The sequence below is a fragment of the Salmo trutta genome, chromosome 18, assembly GCF_901001165.1.
Source record: "Salmo trutta chromosome 18, fSalTru1.1, whole genome shotgun sequence".
Classification (NCBI taxonomy): Eukaryota; Metazoa; Chordata; class Actinopteri; order Salmoniformes; family Salmonidae; genus Salmo; species Salmo trutta.
This window is the reverse complement of record NC_042974.1, coordinates 44186435-44207550: the sequence shown is the minus strand read 5'-3', so window position 1 is coordinate 44207550 and position 21116 is coordinate 44186435. Positions and strand designations below refer to the sequence as shown.

General features: G+C 41.6%; 1 protein-coding gene across 4 annotated transcripts in view; it reads right to left on the bottom strand.

Moving 5' to 3' along the window:
* The window catches only part of LOC115153353 (potassium voltage-gated channel subfamily H member 1-like), an 86849-nt gene that overhangs the window by 46350 nt on the left and 19383 nt on the right, over positions 1–21116 (bottom strand). For 2 of the 4 annotated variants that reach the window (XM_029698708.1, XM_029698707.1), the window contains 2 exons: positions 16401–16558; positions 15039–15310 (listed from right to left, as the gene is read on the bottom strand). In XM_029698708.1, coding sequence (XP_029554568.1) covers positions 15039–15310; positions 16401–16558 — 430 coding nt within the window. Of the gene's footprint in view, positions 1–15038; positions 15311–16400; positions 16634–17497; positions 17525–21116 lie in introns of all 4 variants that reach the window. The other 2 variants (XM_029698706.1, XM_029698709.1) reach the window with 2 other exon arrangements.

Genomic DNA, 21116 nt, shown 5'->3' with positions numbered 1-21116 from the left:
CACAGAGCTCTTCTGACAGTGCCTGTCCATCAGCATCATACACATTGTCTATGTTGCGTGATAAGCCTTTAGGTCATTACTTAGATAAACTACTCAGTAGGTCAAGTTTGAATTTTTTTAACCTTTTGTGTACCAAGAACAGCCAAGTACCTTCTTTGAGGAGCTTTTACTTTTAAACTAAATCAGCTAACTATGAGGTACTAGCGCCAATCTAAGGACCGAAGTTTGAGAAACCTTGAACTAAAGGTTTCCAATCCCATTTCTGGAATCAGAGATTCTACATGAATACAGGTCTCCGCTAAAGCACAGCCTTCCAGCCATGACTCATGAAGCACAGTGCCCATTATGCACACGGAACAAGAGAGATGTGCTTTTTGGGGCCATACAAAACATAATTCCCTTTTTTTGCTAAAAGACACCTAAAGGACTCTCAGACCATGAGAAACAAGATACTCTGGTCTGATGAAACCAAGATCGAACTCTTCGACCTGAATGCCAAGCATCACGTCTGTAGGAAACCTGGTACCATCCCTACGGTGAAGCATGGTGGTGGCAGCATCAAGCTGTGGGGATAGTTTTCAGCTGCAGGGACTGGGAGACTAGTCAGGATCGATGGAAAGGTGAACGGAGCAAAGTAAAGAGAGATCTTTGATGAAAACCTGCTCCACAGTGCTGAGGAAGCAAGACTGGGGGGGAGGTTCACCTTCCAACAGGACAACAACCCTAAACACACAGCCAAGCAGGAGTGGCATCAGGACAAGTCTCTGAATGTCCTGGAGTAGCCCAGCCAGAGCCCGGACTTGAACCTGATCGAACATCTCTGGAGAGACCTGAAAATAGCTGTGAAGCAACACTCCCCATCCGACCTGACAGAGCTTGAGAGGATCTGTAGAGAAGAATGGGAGAAACTCCGCAAATACGAGTCTATAATAGCTGCCAAAGGTGCTTCAACAAAGCTCTGAGTAAAGGTTCTGATTACTTATGTAAATGTAATTTTTCTGTTTTTTATTTTTAATACATTTGCTTTGTCATTTTGGGGTATTGTGTGTAGATTGATGAAGAAAAAAAACTATTTAATACATTTTAGAATAAGGCTGTGATGTAACAAAATGTGGAAAAAGTCAAGGGGTCAGAATACTTTACGAATGCATTTTATCTACCTCAATTACCTCATAACCCTGCACATCAACGCGGTACTGGTACCCCATGTATATAGCCAGGTTATAGTTACTCATTGTAGATTTATTCCTACTATTTTTCTATTTTTCTCTCTGCATTGTTGGGAAAAGCTGTAAACAAGCATTTCACTGTTAGTCTAAGCCGCTAAATTTCTATCCTCTGTTCTCATCCTCCTAGATCTATCTGCTGGCTTCGACACCGTAAACCATCAGATCCACCTTCACCCTCTCAGGGCTGGGCATCTCAGGCTCAAACCCTACATTCCAACCCTAGCACTCCGTTCTGCCACTTCTGGTCTCTTGGCCCTCTCACCCTACGGGAAGGCAGCTTCCGCTCATCCCAGTCCAAGTTATTCTCTGCCCTGGCACCCCAATGGCGGAGCCAGCTTCCCCCAGAAGCTAGGAGAGCAGAGCCCCTGCCCATCTTCCCAAAACATCTGAAACCCTACCGCTTCAAAGAGTACTTGAAATAATCCCCCCCACCCCCTTCCTTCGTGAACTAACACTCACACTTCATTTTTTGTAGCTTTCCAAAACAAAACTGTTATTGTAAAATGGTGTCCCTACCATTCATTATGAAAATACAAAATTGTCTCATATTGGTGCGATATCCCTTATTGTCATACAAAACTAAGTTTGGAGCTGTTCTTATCGAAAACACCCTACAGCAACATGCAAAATCCTTTCTCTCTTTCCGTTTGCTACAAAAGAGTAATTCTGACAGCAGATTTGAAGCAGGGCTGAATGGGACTTCTCTGCATAAATAAAGGTTACATTTTTCCTGCATGCTGTGTGCTGTCTACAATGCGCATATGTGACAGAATATGTGACAGAATATTATATCATCACGTTGTCACTGCTGCGTTTGAAGATGAAGATCAGACACTACAAAGTCCATCTGACTCCAGTACTCCTCTCTACTGTAGACTAGAGCTCTCTATATATCCTCTCTACTGTAGACTAGAGCTCTCTCTATCCTCTCTACTGTAGACTAGAGCTCTCTATATATCCTCTCTACTGTAGACTAGAGCTCTCTCTATCCTCTCTACTGTAGACTAGAGCTCTCTATATATCCTCTCTACTGTAGACTAGAGCTCTCTATATATCCTCTCTACTGTAGATTAGAGATCTCTCTATCCTCTCTACTGTAGACTAGAGCTCTCTCTATCCTCTCTACTGTAGACTAGAGCTCTCTCTATCCTCTCTACTGTAGACTAGAGCTCTCTCTCTATCCTCTCTACTGTAGACTAGAGCTCTCTCTTTATCCTCTCTACTGTAGACTAGAGCTCTCTCTATCCTCTCTACTGTAGACTAGAGCTCTCTATATATCCTCTCTACTGTAGACTAGAGCTCTCTATATATCCTCTCTACTGTAGACTAGAGCTCTCTCTATCCTCTCTACTGTAGACTAGAGCTCTCTATATATCCTCTCTACTGTAGACTAGAGCTCTCTCTATCCTCTCTACTGTAGACTAGAGCTCTCTATATATCCTCTCTACTGTAGACTAGAGCTCTCTCTATCCTCTCTACTGTAGACTAGAGCTCTCTATATATCCTCTCTACTGTAGACTAGAGCTCTCTCTATCCTCTCTACTGTAGACTAGAACTCTCTATATATCCTCTCTACTGTAGACTAGAGCTCTCTCTATCCTCTCTACTGTAGACTAGAGCTCTCTCTCTATCCTCTCTACTGTAGACTAGAGTTCTCTATATATCCTCTCTACTGTAGACTAGAGCTCTCTATATATCCTCTCTACTGTAGACTAGAGCTCTCTCTATCCTCTCTACTGTAGACTAGAGCTCTCTATATATCCTCTCTACTGTAGACTAGAGCGCTCTCTATCCTCTCTACTGTAGACTAAAGCTCTCTATATATCCTCTCTACTGTAGACTAGAGCTCTCTCTATCCTCTCTACTGTAGACTAGAGCTCTCTCTATCCTCTCTACTGTAGACTAGAGCTCTCTCTATCCTCTCTACTGTAGACTAGAGCTCTCTATATATCCTCTCTACTGTAGACTAGAGCTCTCTATATATCCTCTCTACTGTAGACTAGAGCTCTTTCTATCCTCTCTACTGTAGACTAGAGCTCTCTATATATCCTCTCTACTGTAGACTAGAGCTCTCTCTATCCTCTCTACTGTAGACTAAAGCTCTCTATATATCCTCTCTACTGTAGACTAGAGCTCTCTCTATCCTCTCTACTGTAGACTAGAGCTCTCTCTATCCTCTCTACTGTAGACTAGAGCTCTCTATATATCCTCTCTACTGTAGACTAGAGCTCTCTCTATCCTCTCTACTGTAGACTAGAGCTCTCTATATATCCTCTCTACTGTAGACTAGAGCTCTCTCTATCCTCTCTACTGTAGACTAGAGCTCTCTATATATCCTCTCTACTGTAGACTAGAGCTCTCTCTATCCTCTCTACTGTAGACTAGAGATCTATCTCTATCCTCTCTACTGTAGACTAGAGCTCTCTATATATCCTCTCTACTGTAGACTAGAGCTCTCTCTATCCTCTCTACTGTAGACTAGAGCTCTCTATCCTCACTACTGTAGACTAGAGCTCTCTCTCTATCCTCTCTACTGTAGACTAGAGCTCTCTATATATCCTCTCTACTGTAGACTAGAGCTCTCTATATATCCTCTCTACTGTAGACTAGAGCTCTCTCTCTATCCTCTCTACTGTAGACTAGAGCTCTATATATCCTCTCTACTGTAGACTAGTGCTCTCTCTATCCTCTCTACTATAGACTAGAGCTCTCTCTATCCTCTCTACTGTAGACTAGAGCTCTCTCTATCCTCTCTACTGTAGACTAGAGCTCTCTCTCTATCCTCTATACTGTAGACTAGAGCTCTCTATCCTCACTACTGTAGACTAGAGCTCTCTCTCTATCCTCTCTACTGTAGACTAGAGCTCTATATATCCTCTCTACTGTAGACTAGTGCTCTCTCTATCCTCTCTACTGTAGACTAGAGCTCTCTATATATCCTCTCTACTGTAGACTAGAGCTCTCTATATATCCTCTCTACTGTAGACTAGAGCTCTCTCTCTATCCTCTCTACTGTAGACTAGAGCTCTCTCTATCCTCTCTACTGTAGACTAGAGCTCTCTCTATCCTCTCTACTGTAGACTAGAGCTCTCTCTATCCTCTCTACTGTAGACTAGAACTCTCTCTATCCTCTCTACTGTAGACTAGAGCTCTCTATATATCCTCTCTACTGTAGACTAGAGCTCCCTCTATCCTCTCTACTGTAGACTAGAGCTCTCTCTCTATCCTCTCAACTGTAGACTAGAGCTCTCTATATATTCTCTCTACTGTAGACTAGAACTCTCTCTATCCTCTCTACTGTAGACTAGAGCTCTCTATATATCCTCTCTACTGTAGACTAGAGCTCTCTATATATCCTCTCAACTGTAGACTAGAGCTCTCTATATATCCTCTCTACTGTAGACTAGAACTCTCTCTATCCTCTCTACTGTAGACTAGAGCTCTCTATATATCCTCTCTACTGTAGACTAGAACTCTCTCTATCCTCTCTACTGTAGACTAGAGCTCTCTATATATCCTCTCTACTGTAGACTAGAGCTCTCTATCCTCACTACTGTAGACTAGAGCTCTCTCTCTATCCTCTCTACTGTAGACTAGAGCTCTCTCTCTCTATCCTCTCTACTGTAGACTAGAGCTCTCTATATATCCTCTCTACTGTAGACTAGAGCTCTCTATATATCCTCTCTACTGTAGACTAGAGCTCTCTCTCTATCCTCTCTACTGTAGACTAGAGCTCTATATATCCTCTCTACTGTAGACTAGTGCTCTCTCTATCCTCTCTACTGTAGACTAGAGCTCTCTCTCTATCCTCTCTACTGTAGACTAGAGCTCTATATATCCTCTCTACTGTAGACTAGAGCTCTCTCTCTATCCTCTCTACTGTAGACTAGAGCTCTCTCTATCCTCTCTACTGTAGACTAGAGCTCTATATATCCTCTCTACTGTAGACTAGAGCTCTCTCTATCCTCTCTACTGTAGACTAGAGCTCTCTCTCTATCCTCTCTACTGTAGACTAGAGCTCTCTATATATCCTCTCTACTGTAGACTAGAGCTCTCTCTATCCTCTCTACTGTAGACTAGAGCTCTCTCTATCCTCTCTACTGTAGACTAAAAATTACAATATCAAAATCCCTCTCAATACACAACCTGACCAAAGACATTAACCTGATATACTGTAACTGCAACCGGTTTTAGACTCTACCCACTGGGTCTACAATATCCAGTCAATATCCACATTTAGTTTCATAATCATAAAGCCTGCTTAAGTTGCTCTGGATAACTGTCTGCTAAATGAAAAATGTAAATGCAGAGTAAGCCATGTTACTAGGGGTGCTTGGACTGGATGGAAGGTAACACCTGGAGCTTGGCCTGGATGGAAGGTAACACCTGGAGCTTGGACTGGATGGAAGGTAACACCTGGAGCTTGGCATGGATGGAAGGTAACACCTGGAGCTTGGCATGGATGGAAGGTAACACCTGGAGCTTGGCATGGATGGAAGGTAATACCTGGAGCTTGGAGTATGTTAAAGGTAACACCTGGAGCTTGGACTATATTAAAGATAACACCTGGAGCTTGGACTATATTAAAGGTAACACCTGGAGCTTGGACTATATTAAAAGTAACACCTGGAGCTTGGACTATATTAAAGGTAACACCTGGAGCTTGGACTATATTAAAGGTAACACCTGGAGCTTGGACTATATTAAAGGTAACACCTGGAGCTTGGACTATATTAAAGGTAACACCTAGACCTTGGACTATATTAAAGGTAACACCTGGACCTTGGACTATATTAAAGGTAACACCTGGACCTTGGACTATATTAAAGGTAACACCTGGAGCTTGGACTATATTAAAGGTAACACCTGGACCTTGGACTATATTAAAGGTAACACCTGGAGCTTGGACTATATTAAAGGTAACACCTGGAGCTTGGACTGATGGAAGGTAACACCTGGAGCTTGGACTATATTAAAGGTAACACCTGGAGCTTGGACTGGGTGGAAGGTAACACCTGGAGCTTGGACTATGGAAGGTAACACCTGGAGCTTGGACTATGGGAGGTAACACCTGGAGCTTGGACTATATTAAAGGTAACACCTGGAGCTTGGACTATATTAAAAAGTAACACCTGGAGCTTGGACTGATGGAAGGTAACACCTGGAGCTTGGACTGATTGAAGGTAACACCTGGAGCTTGGACTGATTGAAGGTAACACCTGGAGCTTGGACTGGGTGGAAGGTAACACCTTGAGCATGTATGGCATGGGATCAAAGGCAGTGAGAAACAAATTAGTACTGCTGGGTAAGTGTGTGTGTGTGTTGTCAATGCAATGCTGCTGGCTCGTCAACAGCTATGTCATTGTCCCTCTGGGGATATGTATGCATCAGCAAATCAATATTTCATATGATGTGACAATTATGCAAATGTTCATACTCAGAAACTGCAACCAGCCACAAAAAATTAACATACAGTATACGGTAAACATTAAATATAGCCTACAGAATATACTGTACCCGTACTATGCATTAAACATCCGGTAACACTTTACTGTAGGTGTCCTTATGAATGCATTTATAAAGCCTTTATAACAGCTACATAACACATAACAAAGACAGGACACCTAGAGTAAAGAGTTACCAAACATCCTTTTCCTAGGCATCCTATAGTCCTAATATTCTGAGGTACAGTATACACTGAGTGCACAAAACATTATGAACACGTGCTCTTTCCATGACATAGCTTTCACCTGGTCAGTCTATGATCCCTTATTTATGTCACTTGTTAAATCCACTTCAATCAGTGTAGATGAAGGTGACAAGACCGGTTGGGGAGGGGTCTAGTATTTGGTATACTCAGTGTATATGTTAGTACCGCATATCCCTCTTTCACCCGAATCTCTCCACCTATCCATCAGATCTTGGTGTAGCACCACAGCTCTATCGGTGAGAGTGATTTAAATGGAATCCACCAACAGCTGTCTTCCTTTGAAGACAGTTTACAGACAGTTGTCACAAACCCAAAAAGGTCCCAGGCCAACCGTTGCCATGGTGACAAGACAGCTGTATAATCCTCTTGTCACTGATCTGATCTTCGGCTGCTGCCAACACCAATCCACCGCAGATGGTAAAAATAGAATTGTGAGAATAATGGAATAGTCAGTCACGGTTTAAACTGGATGGAATCATACAGTAGTCATTCCACTTGTATCTTCTGTTACTTTTCTCAGCTTCTTTCGATTCTGATCAAAACCTATAGAATAGAATTCTATTTGTGTAAATCTTGTAGTTATCATGGTCAGATTGCATGCCCAGGGGCCTCGACTCCTGGTATCATATCAACACACATAAGACATGGCAAAATGTGTAGAATTGCAGGAAATATGTTTTAAAACTGCAACATTTTCTCTCCTTCCCGTGTCAAATTGAGTAGAATTGCAAGAAATTAGCTTAAAAAAAAGCTTAATTTTTTTTCTTCTCTCCGGCAACAAGAGGGGTGTGAACAGTTTGAAGTCACATGGGTTCCGAGGTAGAGATTTGTTATTACGCAAATAAATTATAATATTAATCCGGACCTTTGCCACCTAGGAAATTTGTGTGAGCTGCCATTCTAAATAGTATCGGAGTACCCCTGCAATACACAACCCTAACTCTTGGAGTGTGTATCAATCATTTCAATCTACAACCGTTGTACCTCTCACTGGAAACGGATGCAGGAGGTGCAGCAAGTGCATCTGAACCCGCTGTTCTGTAGGTGCTGTAAAGTAGTGAGTGAAACAGGATCCACATCCCAAATGGCACCCTGTTCCCTATGTAGTGCACTACTTTTGACAACGTTCCATAGGGCTCTGGTCAAAAGTTGTGCACTAGGTAGGTTATATGGTCTGACCAGCTGAGACAGTGAGTGATTGTAGGGGAGTGCTCGGTTCAATTGATCCTGCAATGCATATAGTGGATATCATCAGAAGAGGAACATCCTACTCATCCTACTTTAGTATCGTTTTTTAGATAAAACTATACTAAATATGTCACCAAATAACTGATTAAAACACAGTTTTTCAATTAAGGTCTACAGTAGCCTCAACAGCACCCTCTAGGGTAGCACCATGGTATAGCCAGAGGACAGCTATTTTCCATCCTCCTCTAGGTACATTGACTTCATTACAAAACCTAGGAGGCTCAAAAAGAGATGAATGCTATTTATGTTAGCTAGCTGGCTAAGGCTATCTAACACTGCAACTCTTCCAAGTCAAGCTTTTGGCTTTATTAATTTATTGCCACCGGTGTAACGGCTAAACTGCTTGCTGTACACTGTACTGCGTGATTGTACACATGGATTTGATTGTGGGTTTACTAACGCGTTAGTTCTAGTTTGTTGACTATAACTTTAATATGGTGACAATGATGTAGGCTGTGTAGGGGTTAATGGTTATGATATGAAGGTTTGGCTTGGAGAGGTTTTTGTGCCTGGACACAGACAGCTGTTGTGTTGTGCACTGAAGTCCACAAGTGAAGGGAAACGGTGAGAGGAGGAGATTTATACAACGAACAAAGTGATGATGCTGTTTGTGGCTGCTATGAAAATGAACTGTGTGTGCTGGTAATTAGAGGTGTATTCAATCCGCCGATTCTGTTGGAAAACGTTTCTTAAATGCAAGCAAACGGAACAAAACGGGGAGGGACCTACCTGAATTTGTCCAATAGAAACTCGTGATTTTGTTTCAAAACTGAACATTTTGCAACTGTTTGGACTAATGATTACACCCCAGATCAGCTAGATGCAGGCAAGAGTGTGCAAGGCGGTATTGAATGTGTCACTGTCTGTCACTTTGATTACTCCAATTTGTCTCTCGACCTGTGCACCTACACTACCGTTCAAAAGTTTGAGGTCACTTAGAAATGTCCTTGTTTTTGAAAGAAAATCAAATGTTTTGTCCATTAAAATAACATCAAATTGATCAGAAATACAGTGTAGACATTGTTAATGTTGTAAATGACTATTGTAGCTGGAAACGGCTGATTTTTAATGGAATATCTACGTAGGTGTACAGAGGCCCATTATCAGCAACCATCACTCCTGTGTTCCAATGACACGTTGTGTTAGCTAATCTAAGTTTAGCATTTTTAAAGGCTAATTGATCATTAGAAAATGATTTTGCAATTATGTTAGCACATCTAAAAACTTTTGTGCTGATTAAAGAAGCAATAAAACTGGCCTTCTTTAGACTAATTGAGTATTTATTTTATTTAGTTATTTATTTCTCACCTTTATTTAACAAGGTAGGTCAGTTGAGAACAAGTTCTCATTTACAACTGCGACCTGGCCAAGATAAAGCAAAGCAGTGTGACAAAAACAACAACACAGAGTTACACATAAACAAACGTACAGTCAATAACACAATAGAAAAGAAAGATAGCAAAATCTATGTACAGTGTGTGCAAATGTAGAAGAGTACGGAGGTAAGGTAATAAATAGGCCATAGAGGCAAACTAATTACAATTTAGCATTAATACTGGAGTGATAGATGTGCAGATGATGATGTGCAAGTAGAGATACTGGGGTTGCAAAATAGCAAGAGGGTAAGTAATAATATGGGGATGAGGTAGTCGGGTGTGCTATTTAAAGATTGTCTGTGTACAGGTACAGTGATCGGTAAGCTGCTCTGACAGCTGATGCTTAAAGGGAGATATAATCTCCAGCTTCAGTGATTTTTGGAATTTGTTCCAGTCATTGGCAGCAGAGATCTGGAAGGAAAGGCGGCCAAAGGAAGTGCTGGCTTTGGGGATGACCAGTGAAATATACCTGCTGGAGCGCGTGCTATGGGTGGGTGTTGCTATGGTGACCAGTGAACTGAGATAAGGCAGAGCTTTACCTAGCAAAGACTTATAGATGACCTGGAGCCAGTGAGTTTGGCGACGGATATGTAGTGATGGCCAGCCAACAAGAGCATATAAGTCGCAGTGGTGGGTAGTATACGGGGCTTTGGTGACAAAACGGATGGCACTGTGATTGACTACATCAAGTTTGCTGAGTAGAGTGTTGGGGGCGATTTTGTAAATGACCTTGCCAAAGTCAAGGATCAGTAGGATAGTCAGTTTTACGAGGCTATGTTTGGCAGCATGAGTGAAGGAGGCTTTGTTGCGAAATAGGAAGCCAATTCTAGATTTAATTTTGGATTGGAGATGCTTAATGTGAGTCTGGAAGGAGAGTTTACAGTCTAACCAGACACCTAGGTATTTGAAGTTTTCCACATATTCTAGGTCAGAACCGTCCAGAGTAGTGATGATAGTCGGGTGGGAGGGTGCGGGCAGCGATCAGTTAAAGAGCATGCAGTTAGATTTACTAGCATTTAAAAGCAGTTGGAGGCCACGGATGGAGTGTTGTATGGCGTTGATGCTCGTTTGGCGGTTTGTTAGCACAGTGTCCAAAGAAGGGCCAGATGTATACAGAATGGTGTCGTCTGCGTAGAGATAGATCAGAGAATCACCAGCAGCAAGAGCGACATCATTGATATATACAGAGAAAAGAGTCGTCCCGAGAATTGAACCCTGTGGCACCCCCATAGAGACTGCCAGAGGTCTGGACAACAGGCCCTCCGATTTGACACACTGAACTCAATCTGAGAAGTAGTTGGTGAACCAGGCGAGGCAGTCATTTGAGAAGCCAAGGCTATTGAGTCTGCCGATAAGAATCCGGTGATTGACAGAGTCAAAAGCCTTGGCCAGGTTGATGAACACGGCTGCACAGTACTGTCTTTTATCGATGGCGGTTATGAAATCATTTAGGACCTTGAGCATGGCTGAGGTGCACCCATGACCAGCTCGGAAACCAGATTGCATAGTGGAGAAGGTACGGTGGGATTCAAAATGGTCGGTGATCTGTTTGTTAACTTGGCTTTCGAAGATTTTAGAAAGGCAGGGCAGGATGGATATAGGTCTATAAGAGTTTGGGTCTAGAGTGTCTCCCCTTTGAAGAGGGGGATGACCGCGGCAGCTTTCCAATCTTTGGGGATCTCAGACGATACGAAAGAGAGGTTGAACAGGCTAGAAATAGGGGTTGCAACAATTTTGGCAGATAATTTTAGAAAGAGAGGCTCCAGATTGTCTAGCCCAGCTGATTTGTAGGGATCCATATTTTGCAGCTCTTTCAGAACATCAGCTGTCTGGATTTGGGTGAAGGAGAAGCGGGGGGGGGCTTGGGCAAGTTGCTGCAGGGGGTGCTGAGATGTTGGCCGGAGTAGGGGTAGACTGGGGGAAAGAATAGCCAGCCATAGAAAAATTCTTATTGAGATTATCGTAGATTTATCGGTGTTGACAGTGTTTCCTATCCTCAGTGCAGTAGGCAGCTGGGAGGAGGTGCTCTTATTCTCCATGGACTTTACAGTGTCCCAAAACCTTTTGGAATTAGTGCTACAGGAAGCAAATTTCTGTTTGAAAAAGCTAGCCTTAGCTTTCCTAACTGATTGAGTATATTGGTACCTGACTTCCCTGAAAAGTTGCATATCGCGGGGGCTATTCGATGCTAATGTAGAACGCCACAGGATGTTTTAGTGCTGGTCAAGGGCAGTCAAGTCTGGGGTGAATCAAGGGCTATATCTGTTCTCAAGTATCTTGAGCATCAGCATTTGTGGGTTCGATTATAGGCTCAAAATGTCCAGAAACAAAGACCTTTCTTCTGAAACTCGTCAGTCTATTCTTGTTCTGAGAAATGAAGGCTATTCCATGTGAGAAATTGCCAAGAAACTGAAGATCTCGTACAACGCTGTGTACTACTTCCTTCGCAGAACAGCGCAAACTGTCTCTAACCAGAATAGAAAGAGTGTGTGTGAGGCCCCGGTGCACAACTGAACAAGAGGACAAGTGCATTAGAGTGTCTAGTTTGAGAAACAGACGCCTCACAAGTCCTCAACTGGCAGCTTCATTAAATAGTACTCGCAAAACACCAGTCTCAACATCAACAGTGAAGAGGCGACTCCGAGGCGAAATCTTTTATTTTTATTGGCCAGTCTGAGATATGGCTTTTTCTTTGCAACTCTGCCTAGTAGGCCAGCATCCTGGAGTCGCCTCTTCACTGTTGACATTGAGACTGGTGTTTTGTGGGTACTATTTAATGAAGCTACCAGTTGAGGACTTGTGAGGCGTCCATTTCTCAAACTAGATACTCTAATGTAGTAATCGTCTCGCTCAGTTGTGCATCGGGGCCTCCCACTCCTCTTTCTATTCTGGTTAGAGTCAGTTTGCACTGTTCTGTGAAGGGAGTAGTACACAGCGTTGTACAAGATCTTCAGTTTCTTGGCAATTTCTCATATGGAATAGCCTTCATTTCTCAGAACAAGAATAGACTGACGAGTTTCAGAAGAAAGTTATTTGTTTCTGGACATTTTGAGCCTATAATCGAACCCACACATGCTGATGCTCCAGATACTCAACTAGTTTAAAGAAGGCCAGTTTTATTGCTTCTATAATCAGCACAAGTTTTCAGCTGTGCTAACATAATTGCAAAATCATTTTCTAATGATCAATTAGCCTTTTAAAATGATAAACTTGGATTAGCTAACACAACGTGCCATTGGAACACAGGAGTGATGGTTGCTGATAATGGGCCTCTGTACGCCAATGTAGATATTCCATTAAAAAATCAGCCGTTTCCAGCTACAATAGTCATTTACAACATTAATAATGTCTACACTGTATTTCTGATAAATTTTATGTTATTTTAATGGACAAATGTTTTGCTTTTCTCTCAAAAACAAGGATATTTCTAAGTGACCCCAAACTTTTAATGCTAGTGTACATTATAAACTTTAATTCCTAGGCTAGGTTGTGGCAACCTCATGATGGGTATAGGGCAAATTTGAGTATCATGTAGTAGCCTACACCTATCGATGTTAGATTGAGCTGGGTGAATGGAATATGAATGACAGTCATCCAATATGCTGTAATAGAAATAAGGCCATGCTCATAAAAAACATTTGCCCTCCCTAATCTTGAAAGGCACCAACCACCACTGACTGCCTAGTATATTGCCCCATGTTCTCCTGCTGCTGCTACTCCCCCACTGCTACTACCACAACTGAGAGCCAATGAGCCTTATGGTAAAAAAATAACGTGTCTGCTCTATATTGCATGCTTCTGTCTGCGTGTGTCAGTCTCTGGCTGTCTTTAGCTAACTTTACTTGAATAGGATGGATGAAATTAAATGGATGGATGGAATACAAAAGGATGGATGGGGTACGATCATTCCCTACATTTTGCCAAAACCACTTTGACAGACATGATATTCATGATTATGTGAGTTATTGTAACAACAGCCATTTTGTTGAAGAGATTGAGAGATACAGTAAGGATGAGGCAGATGAAAGACAACTTGAATCTCATCAACCCTGAATTAACCTTTCAAACAGCTCATGAGTGGCAGAAACATTACTTGCTCTATACAAATTGAAGAGTTTCGTTCCAAAACACTATATCCACCAATTTTTCACATTTGTGTTTTTTCATCCGAAATGATTGGGGAATGGGTACCTTCATGTTTGTGGAAAAATATTGCTATTATCAGATTTTTTTATTCATAGATTTTTGATTTTTGTGTATTAAAATGGGTTTTGTTGCAAAACGCTATATCCATTGTTTAGCTGGAATGGAATGTTCTTATCCTGTATATTTGAATGTGATATGTTGTTTTCTCACCTAGCTATCTGAAGATGAATGAACTAACTGTAAGTCACTCTAGATAAGATCATCTGTTAAATGACTAAAATTTCAAATGCAAATATTTTACATACAGATTTCATATTACTGTATTGATTCTTAAAAAAAATATTTTTAAATATTGATGTCACAAATGTATCATTTGTACAGTGCATTATTAAAAATGTAGTTATGTCACATTTTACTGTGTAAAACCTATAGTACTACTTCATTCTCTGAGAGTGAGGCGGATACATAGCGTTTTGCAACAAAACATGATTATTTTTCTCTCTGAAATGAAACCATCAAGTGATAGATTTCAAACAAATACATGTATATCGTTCAAGAAGCTCATGCCATGATTAGATGGGAAAAAACACACCCATCTCTGAAACACACCCATGTCTGAAAATGGATATATAACACTTTGGAATGAAACTCTTCAAATGCTCATGCCTTTGTGATGTAAATATAATGACGTGAAATTGTGTTAGAGCATGGTTTTGAGGACGATAGAGGGTTTGATGTGCTCCCTGTTTCCTGTCTGGATAGAGTGCAGGGTCATCGATGCAGACAGTTTAAGGGGCTATGAGCTGATGGGTTGGTCTAATCAATTCATATTACCAAAGCAGTGCTACTCCAGTGTTTCACTTATCTATAACCAATGAATTCAATTCTAACAACAACATTCCATCATGAGACATGAGAGGGGCTCATTCATTAATTCATTCATAATGCTACCCCATGGGGAAAATGCCAATAAGGCCACAGAGGGCACTTAAATCAGTGTTTCCTAAACCTCTCCTCGAGTACCCACAGTCAGTCCACATATTTGATCAAATAACATTTTATTTGTCACATGCGCTGAATACAACAGGAATACAACATTACTGTGAAATGCTTACTTACAAGCCCTTAACCAACAATGCAGTTCAATGTATTCCAGAACTAGCACAGCTGTTTCAAATGGCCACCTAATCATCAAACCCCTCATTACCTAGATCAACTGTGCTAGTTCCGGAATACATCAAATGTGGACTGGCTGGGGGTACTCCAGGAGAGGATTGGGAAACACCACCTTAGATCATGACAGAAAAACATGGAGTCCCATATACTTACATCCAATCATCATCATGGCGACAGCGAAGATCTTCTCTCCGTCGGTGGTGGGGGCAATGTTTCCGAACCCTATACTGGTCAGAGAGGTCATGGTGAAGTATAGAGATGTGATGTAGACCGAGTCTTTGTTGGGGCCGCCCTCCCACTTCCCTGTGCCGCTGGCGTTGAAGCGGTATGGAGAGCCAACTGTCTCCCCCAGCATGTACAGCCAGCTGTCTGTCCGCAGGATGCCTGTCTCCTCGTCTAAGACCTCATAGTCACCGATGCTGTACCTGTTATAGTTAGTCAAGATTAAAAGATATTCAGCAACACTTGGTAGGAAAATGGAGGTCTGCTACAAAATTGCATCCTTTATTGTTAATGCCCAGTTCGACAAGAACCAAAACCAGGTAGGTGCTGTACCTGTTAGGTTGAGATGAGAAAGAGTTCATGTTCAGGTTTAGGGGTAAGGGAAAGTACAGCGTTAGGGCTGCCTCTACAACACAGGTTAGAGGTTTGTTCACTTTGCTTAAGGGAGTAAGTCAAAAGTTACAAAACAATGAATGACAGTGCGGGTGAGAAACAGAAACATACTTCTCCTTCATGACACTGTCAGCACTACAGAGCATGACCGTTTTTAAAGGCAGTGTTTCTCAATCCGTTACTCAGTAACTTCCCAGTCATTTCACTTAGCATTTTTGTTGTAATCCACCACTAGCAAGTTGTAAACTAATCCACAACTAATCTTGTTGATGAATTAAATCAGGTGTAGTAGAAAAAAGCATGCCACAGTTGGGGATCAGAGAGGAACGGATTGAGAAACACTGAAGGAATATGCAATTAACAAATACAGTAGCCAGATTGTTTTGGCCACTGTGATAACATATTAATAATAGGATAACAGTTTATTTGCATGTTACCAACATAATGACTCCATATCACATTATTAACTCCTATAACAGGTTTTGCCAGCTCTCTCCTCGGGGACCAGCAGACGGTTCACATCTTCGTTGTCTAATCGTCAAGCTGTTGACTAGTTAAATCAGGTGTGCCAGTTCCCGGATAAGAGAGTTGGGAAGTACTGTCATAACACATTAAAGGTAGACCCAGCGATATGACGAAGATGCACAAAGTTAACAGCATAGTTAGTCAATTTACGCAACAACTAAGAGTGTTGAAGCACAAGGCTAAACTTCGCTGCTATTTTGGTCCCGTACCTACCATGTTGTAACAGCGTGAAGTAAACCCCTGCACATGCGCAGGTACTTTTGTGTGACTGTGTGAGAGCTGTGCTATTGTAATAGCTGCGGTGCTGCTCGTGTCAACGTCATTTCACTGAGTCTGCCTTTAATATACAGTAAATCAGTCTTAACAGAACAGTACCAGATGCAGGCCAACCAGTGGGCAGCCAGGCCGAAGACACACACCAACAGGACGAGGACGGCGGCTCCATACTCAATGTAGTGGTCCAGTTTACGGGCTACTCTGCCCAAGCGCAGCAACCGGACAACCTTTAGAGAACTGAACAGACTGCTGATCCCCTGAGAGAGATCGAGAGAGAGCGAGAGAGGTTGATAATGTTTACGTTCTATGGAAACTGAAGGGTGGACCTGTAGCTTAAGAGCCATTACTCAAAGTATGAACAAAACATAGAACTGCATTCTCGTGAGACTGAAACAATATACCTCAGCATGTTGACAAAATGCATGTGTCTGTATGCATGTACTATTCTTTTAAACAGGATAGTCCACTCTAACATTTGTCCCTGTTTCCCAGGGAGTCCTTGGATACTGAATGTGTGTGCTGGCATCAAGAAGTCTTTCCTAGACGTTAATAATATTGATAGGATGTTATGACTATAAAATGAGGGTGTACTCAAGCAGCTGTGATACAAGCCATAGACTTGCACCCAGTCGATATAACACTGAACTTGTAGCATTCATTTACTGTAAGACAACTACCTAGGGTCTTTATTCATTCATTCAATCAAAACACCATTGCCAAGTTTCAGGGGTAAATTTGAAGGAAAGAAAGACTTCATTTGGAGTCATATACTCAACACAAAAAAAATATGATGTAACACGTTAGAGATGTGACAGAAATCAACATGTATTCCATTCAACTCACCATCTGTGATTTCTATCTGAATCATGAACAGAGTACAGAAAAAAACCTGCATTTGCAAAAACAGGGTGATACATCACACAACATGTATTTATATGAAAGACCATATTGTTTATGTAAATGTATGCAAATCAATTTGAGTGGAGCATGTGTGTGTGTGTGTGTGTGTGTGTGTGTGTGTGTGTGTGTGTGTGTGTGTGTGTGTGTGTGTTTAAGTTTGAACTTATCCTGGATGATACAGCACATACTGTAGACTACCAATTGCAAATGTGAAAATAATGTTTTATCATATGATTATAATCATATTTTGACCCAAACCAACTCAATCAAAGTGGGTTTAATAACGAAAGGCCTACTTGAGTGACAGCTCGACGGTTCCAGTTCTTCACGTTCCACAAATAAACACAGGCAGAGGAGGGGGAGGGACCATGCAAACAGAACAAAACAGGATGAGGAAGAAAATAAAGAAAGACGTGAGCATGATCAAACAGAAGAAAAGTAGACATATAAGAAGATAAAACCATGGTGACTTCAAACATTCATACAAATTAATAGGTAAATCATATTCATGTGAAAAGGATAATGTGATGGGGAAAAAAAGACAACAGTTAAAAGACACCAAATCTCCTCACAGACTTTTTTGAATGACTACTGGGGTTTATTAAGCATGGTGGAATGTTCAGAGTGTTGCAGATTCAGTACATGTGGGCCACACTGGATTAGTGTATCAGTTAGACCATTGTTTGCGGCAAACATGTTGCTTAGTAACAATTTCAGTTGAAAGATTTGAATGAACATTCCAAAATGTTACAGTGAAGCTGCAAATACGTACCTCCTTTTTGTAATTATTACTGTGGTGTTTTAGCTATAAACTGAAAAAACTTTGCTATTCCTACTACATGTAGAAAAAGCCTACATGGCCACTTGATTATTTGTACTGACAGTTTAGACCTGAAACAGACATTTCCATTCGTCGCTCACTACCTCAGACTGTTAGCTAGTGTTAGCAAATGTTCACGGCTAACACAAAACAAAGGAAATGTGTTAGCTAACGTCTGCTACTATTTACCTTACTGAATGCATATCAGGATAACTACAAGTAGCTGTCCCCACTTCAGAGGAAACATAACTTAGTAACACTATACTTATTGCCTGCCGGTATAATGCTTAGTACTTTATAATGTTATAATAACTCGTATGGCTTAATGAAAACTTCACATATATTTTATCAAGCCTATACAGATTCTTCACAAATCGTTCATAAGTAAATGTACAACCAAAATTACAAACATGGCTTGATGATCAACTTCAAATAAATGACATGAATTCCCAGTCATACAGAAACGAAAATGTTGTTTTCACTGTCCATATCAGCTGGCTGGACAGAACCTAGTCAGGCTAACAGAAAATGTCCTGGTGTCTGTCAGCTGTCAGCATTAACCAGGCGCTGAGAAGCTGAAAGACTAGAGGCTGACAAAGTGCTGTACCTGCAGATACAACAGACTTGGTGCCGCTCACAGCTTTCTTAGGATCAGCTTGTTAAGTACCACTGCGGCACTTTACACCACTGACACAGCCACGGCCTTCATCAACTAACAACTCACTAAATGGATGCGTTTGAGCAACACATCAGGACACTAAACTCTCCAGTTTGGTTTGCCTAAATGACAGCTAACAGCAGCAACAAGCTCTATCCCTATAGGGCCTATAGTGTTCATGTGCATGCACGTGTGTGTGAAGGGTGTGCACATTGTGCAGTGCATGCTAATAATGAAGGTGACCTGAGTAATCTATAGGCCTAGAATTGTAACGTTATCCATCTCTAAATCCGTTAAATGACCCTTGACCCCTCCATGGTACAGTGACCCAGAGATGCACTAAACGTTATAATTCACCAAATAAAATGGTGCTTAAATAGCATTTAAGGGCCTTTGCCCTCTATTACAACCCGTGCTTTCACATATCCAAATCCTTTAGGGCCGTTTTCACTAAGCGTCTCAGAATAAGAATATTTAATCGATTTCAAAGTCTGATGTGTTTCATTCGATGTTACTATCCATTAGAGATAAGCTACATAAAAAAAGAGGTCATTTACCCAATAAATTACGGGGACTTTATATATAGAGTGTGCGACTCTATTTTAATAGCTTATAGTTTATTCGCCGTTAGTCAGCACCTCTACATGAAATAATTTTCTCTGTGTGTGTGCCAGCGCATGTCTTTTATTCGACTATCCATTATTTGATTTTTTTATTTAACCTTTATTTAACTAGGCAAGTCAGTTAAGAACAAATTCTTCTTTACAATGACGGCCTACCAAAAGCCAAAAGTCCTCCTGCATGGACGGGGGCTGGGATTAAAAATACAAATAAATTAAATAAAAATATAGGACAAAACACACATCACGACAAGAGAGACAACAAAACACTACTTAAAGAGAGACCTAAGACAACATAGCATGGCAGCAGCACATGACAACACAGCATGGTAGCAACACAACATGACGACAACAACAACATGGTAGCAACACAACATGGCAGCAGCACAACATGGTAGGAGCACAAAACAGGGTACAAACATTGTTGGGCACAAACAACAGCACAAAGGGCAAGAAGGTAGAGACAACAATACATCACGCAAAGCAGCCACAACTGTCAGTAAGAGTGTCCAAGATTGAGTCTTCGAATGAAGAGATTGAGATAAAACTGTCCAGTTTCAGTGTTTGTTGCAGCTCGTTCCTGTCTCTAGCTGCAGCGAACTGAAAAGACGAGCGACCCAGGGATGTGTGTGCTTTGGGGACCTTTAACAGAATGTGACTGGCAGAACGGTGTTGTATGTGGAGGATGAGGGCTGCAGTATACATCTCAGATAGGAGGGAGTGAGGCCTAAGAGGGTTTTATAAATAAACAACAACCAGTGGGTCATGCGACGGGTATACAGAGATGACCAGTTTACAGAAGAGTGCAGTGATGTGTCTTATAAGGAGCATTGGTGCAAATCTAATGGCCGAATGGTAAAGAACATCTAGGTGCTCGAGAGCACCCTTACCTGCCAATCTCCATAATCTAGCATGGGTAGGATGGTCAACTGAATCAGGGTTAGTTTGTCAGCTGGGGTGAAAGAGGAGTGATTACGATAGAGGAAACCAAGTCTAGATTTAACTTTAGCCTGCAGCTTTGATATGTGCTGAGAGAAGGACAGTGTACCGTCTAGCCATACTCCCAAGTACTTGTACCAGGTGACTACCTCAAGCTCTAAACCCTCAGAGGTAGTAGTCACACCTGTGGGGAGAGGGGCATTCTTCTTACCAAACCACATTACCTTTGTTTTGGAGGTATTCGGAACAAGGTTAAGGGCAGAGAAAGCTTGTTGGACACTAAGAAAGCTTTGTTGTAGAGCGTTTAACACAAAATCCGGGGAGGGGCCAGTTGAGTATAAGACTGTATCATCTGCATATAAATGGATAAGAGAGCATTATACTGCCTGAGCTATGTTGTTGATGTAAATTGAGAAGAGCGTGGGACCTAGGATCGAGCCTTGGGGTACTCCCTTGGTGAAGGGCAGTGGCTGAGACAGCGGATGTTCTGACTTATACACTACCCTCTTTGAGAGAGGTAGTTAGCAAACCAGGCCAAAGACCCCTCAGAGACACCAATACTCATTAGCCGGCCCACAAGAATGGAATGGTCTACTGTAGCAAAAGCTTTGGCCAAGTCAATATAAATAGCAGCACAACATTGCTTAGAAAAAAGGGCAATGGTGATATCATTGAGAACCTTTAAGGTTGCAGTGACATATCAATAACCTGAGCAGAAACCAGATTGCATACCAGAGAGAATACTATAGACATCAAGAAAGCCAGTCAGTTGATTATTGGACAAGTTTTTCCAACACTTTTGTAACATAACATTTAGGATCAGCTTAATGTTCCCCTTTAAATAAAGGACTAACCGTGGGTCCCTTCCAAGCGATGGG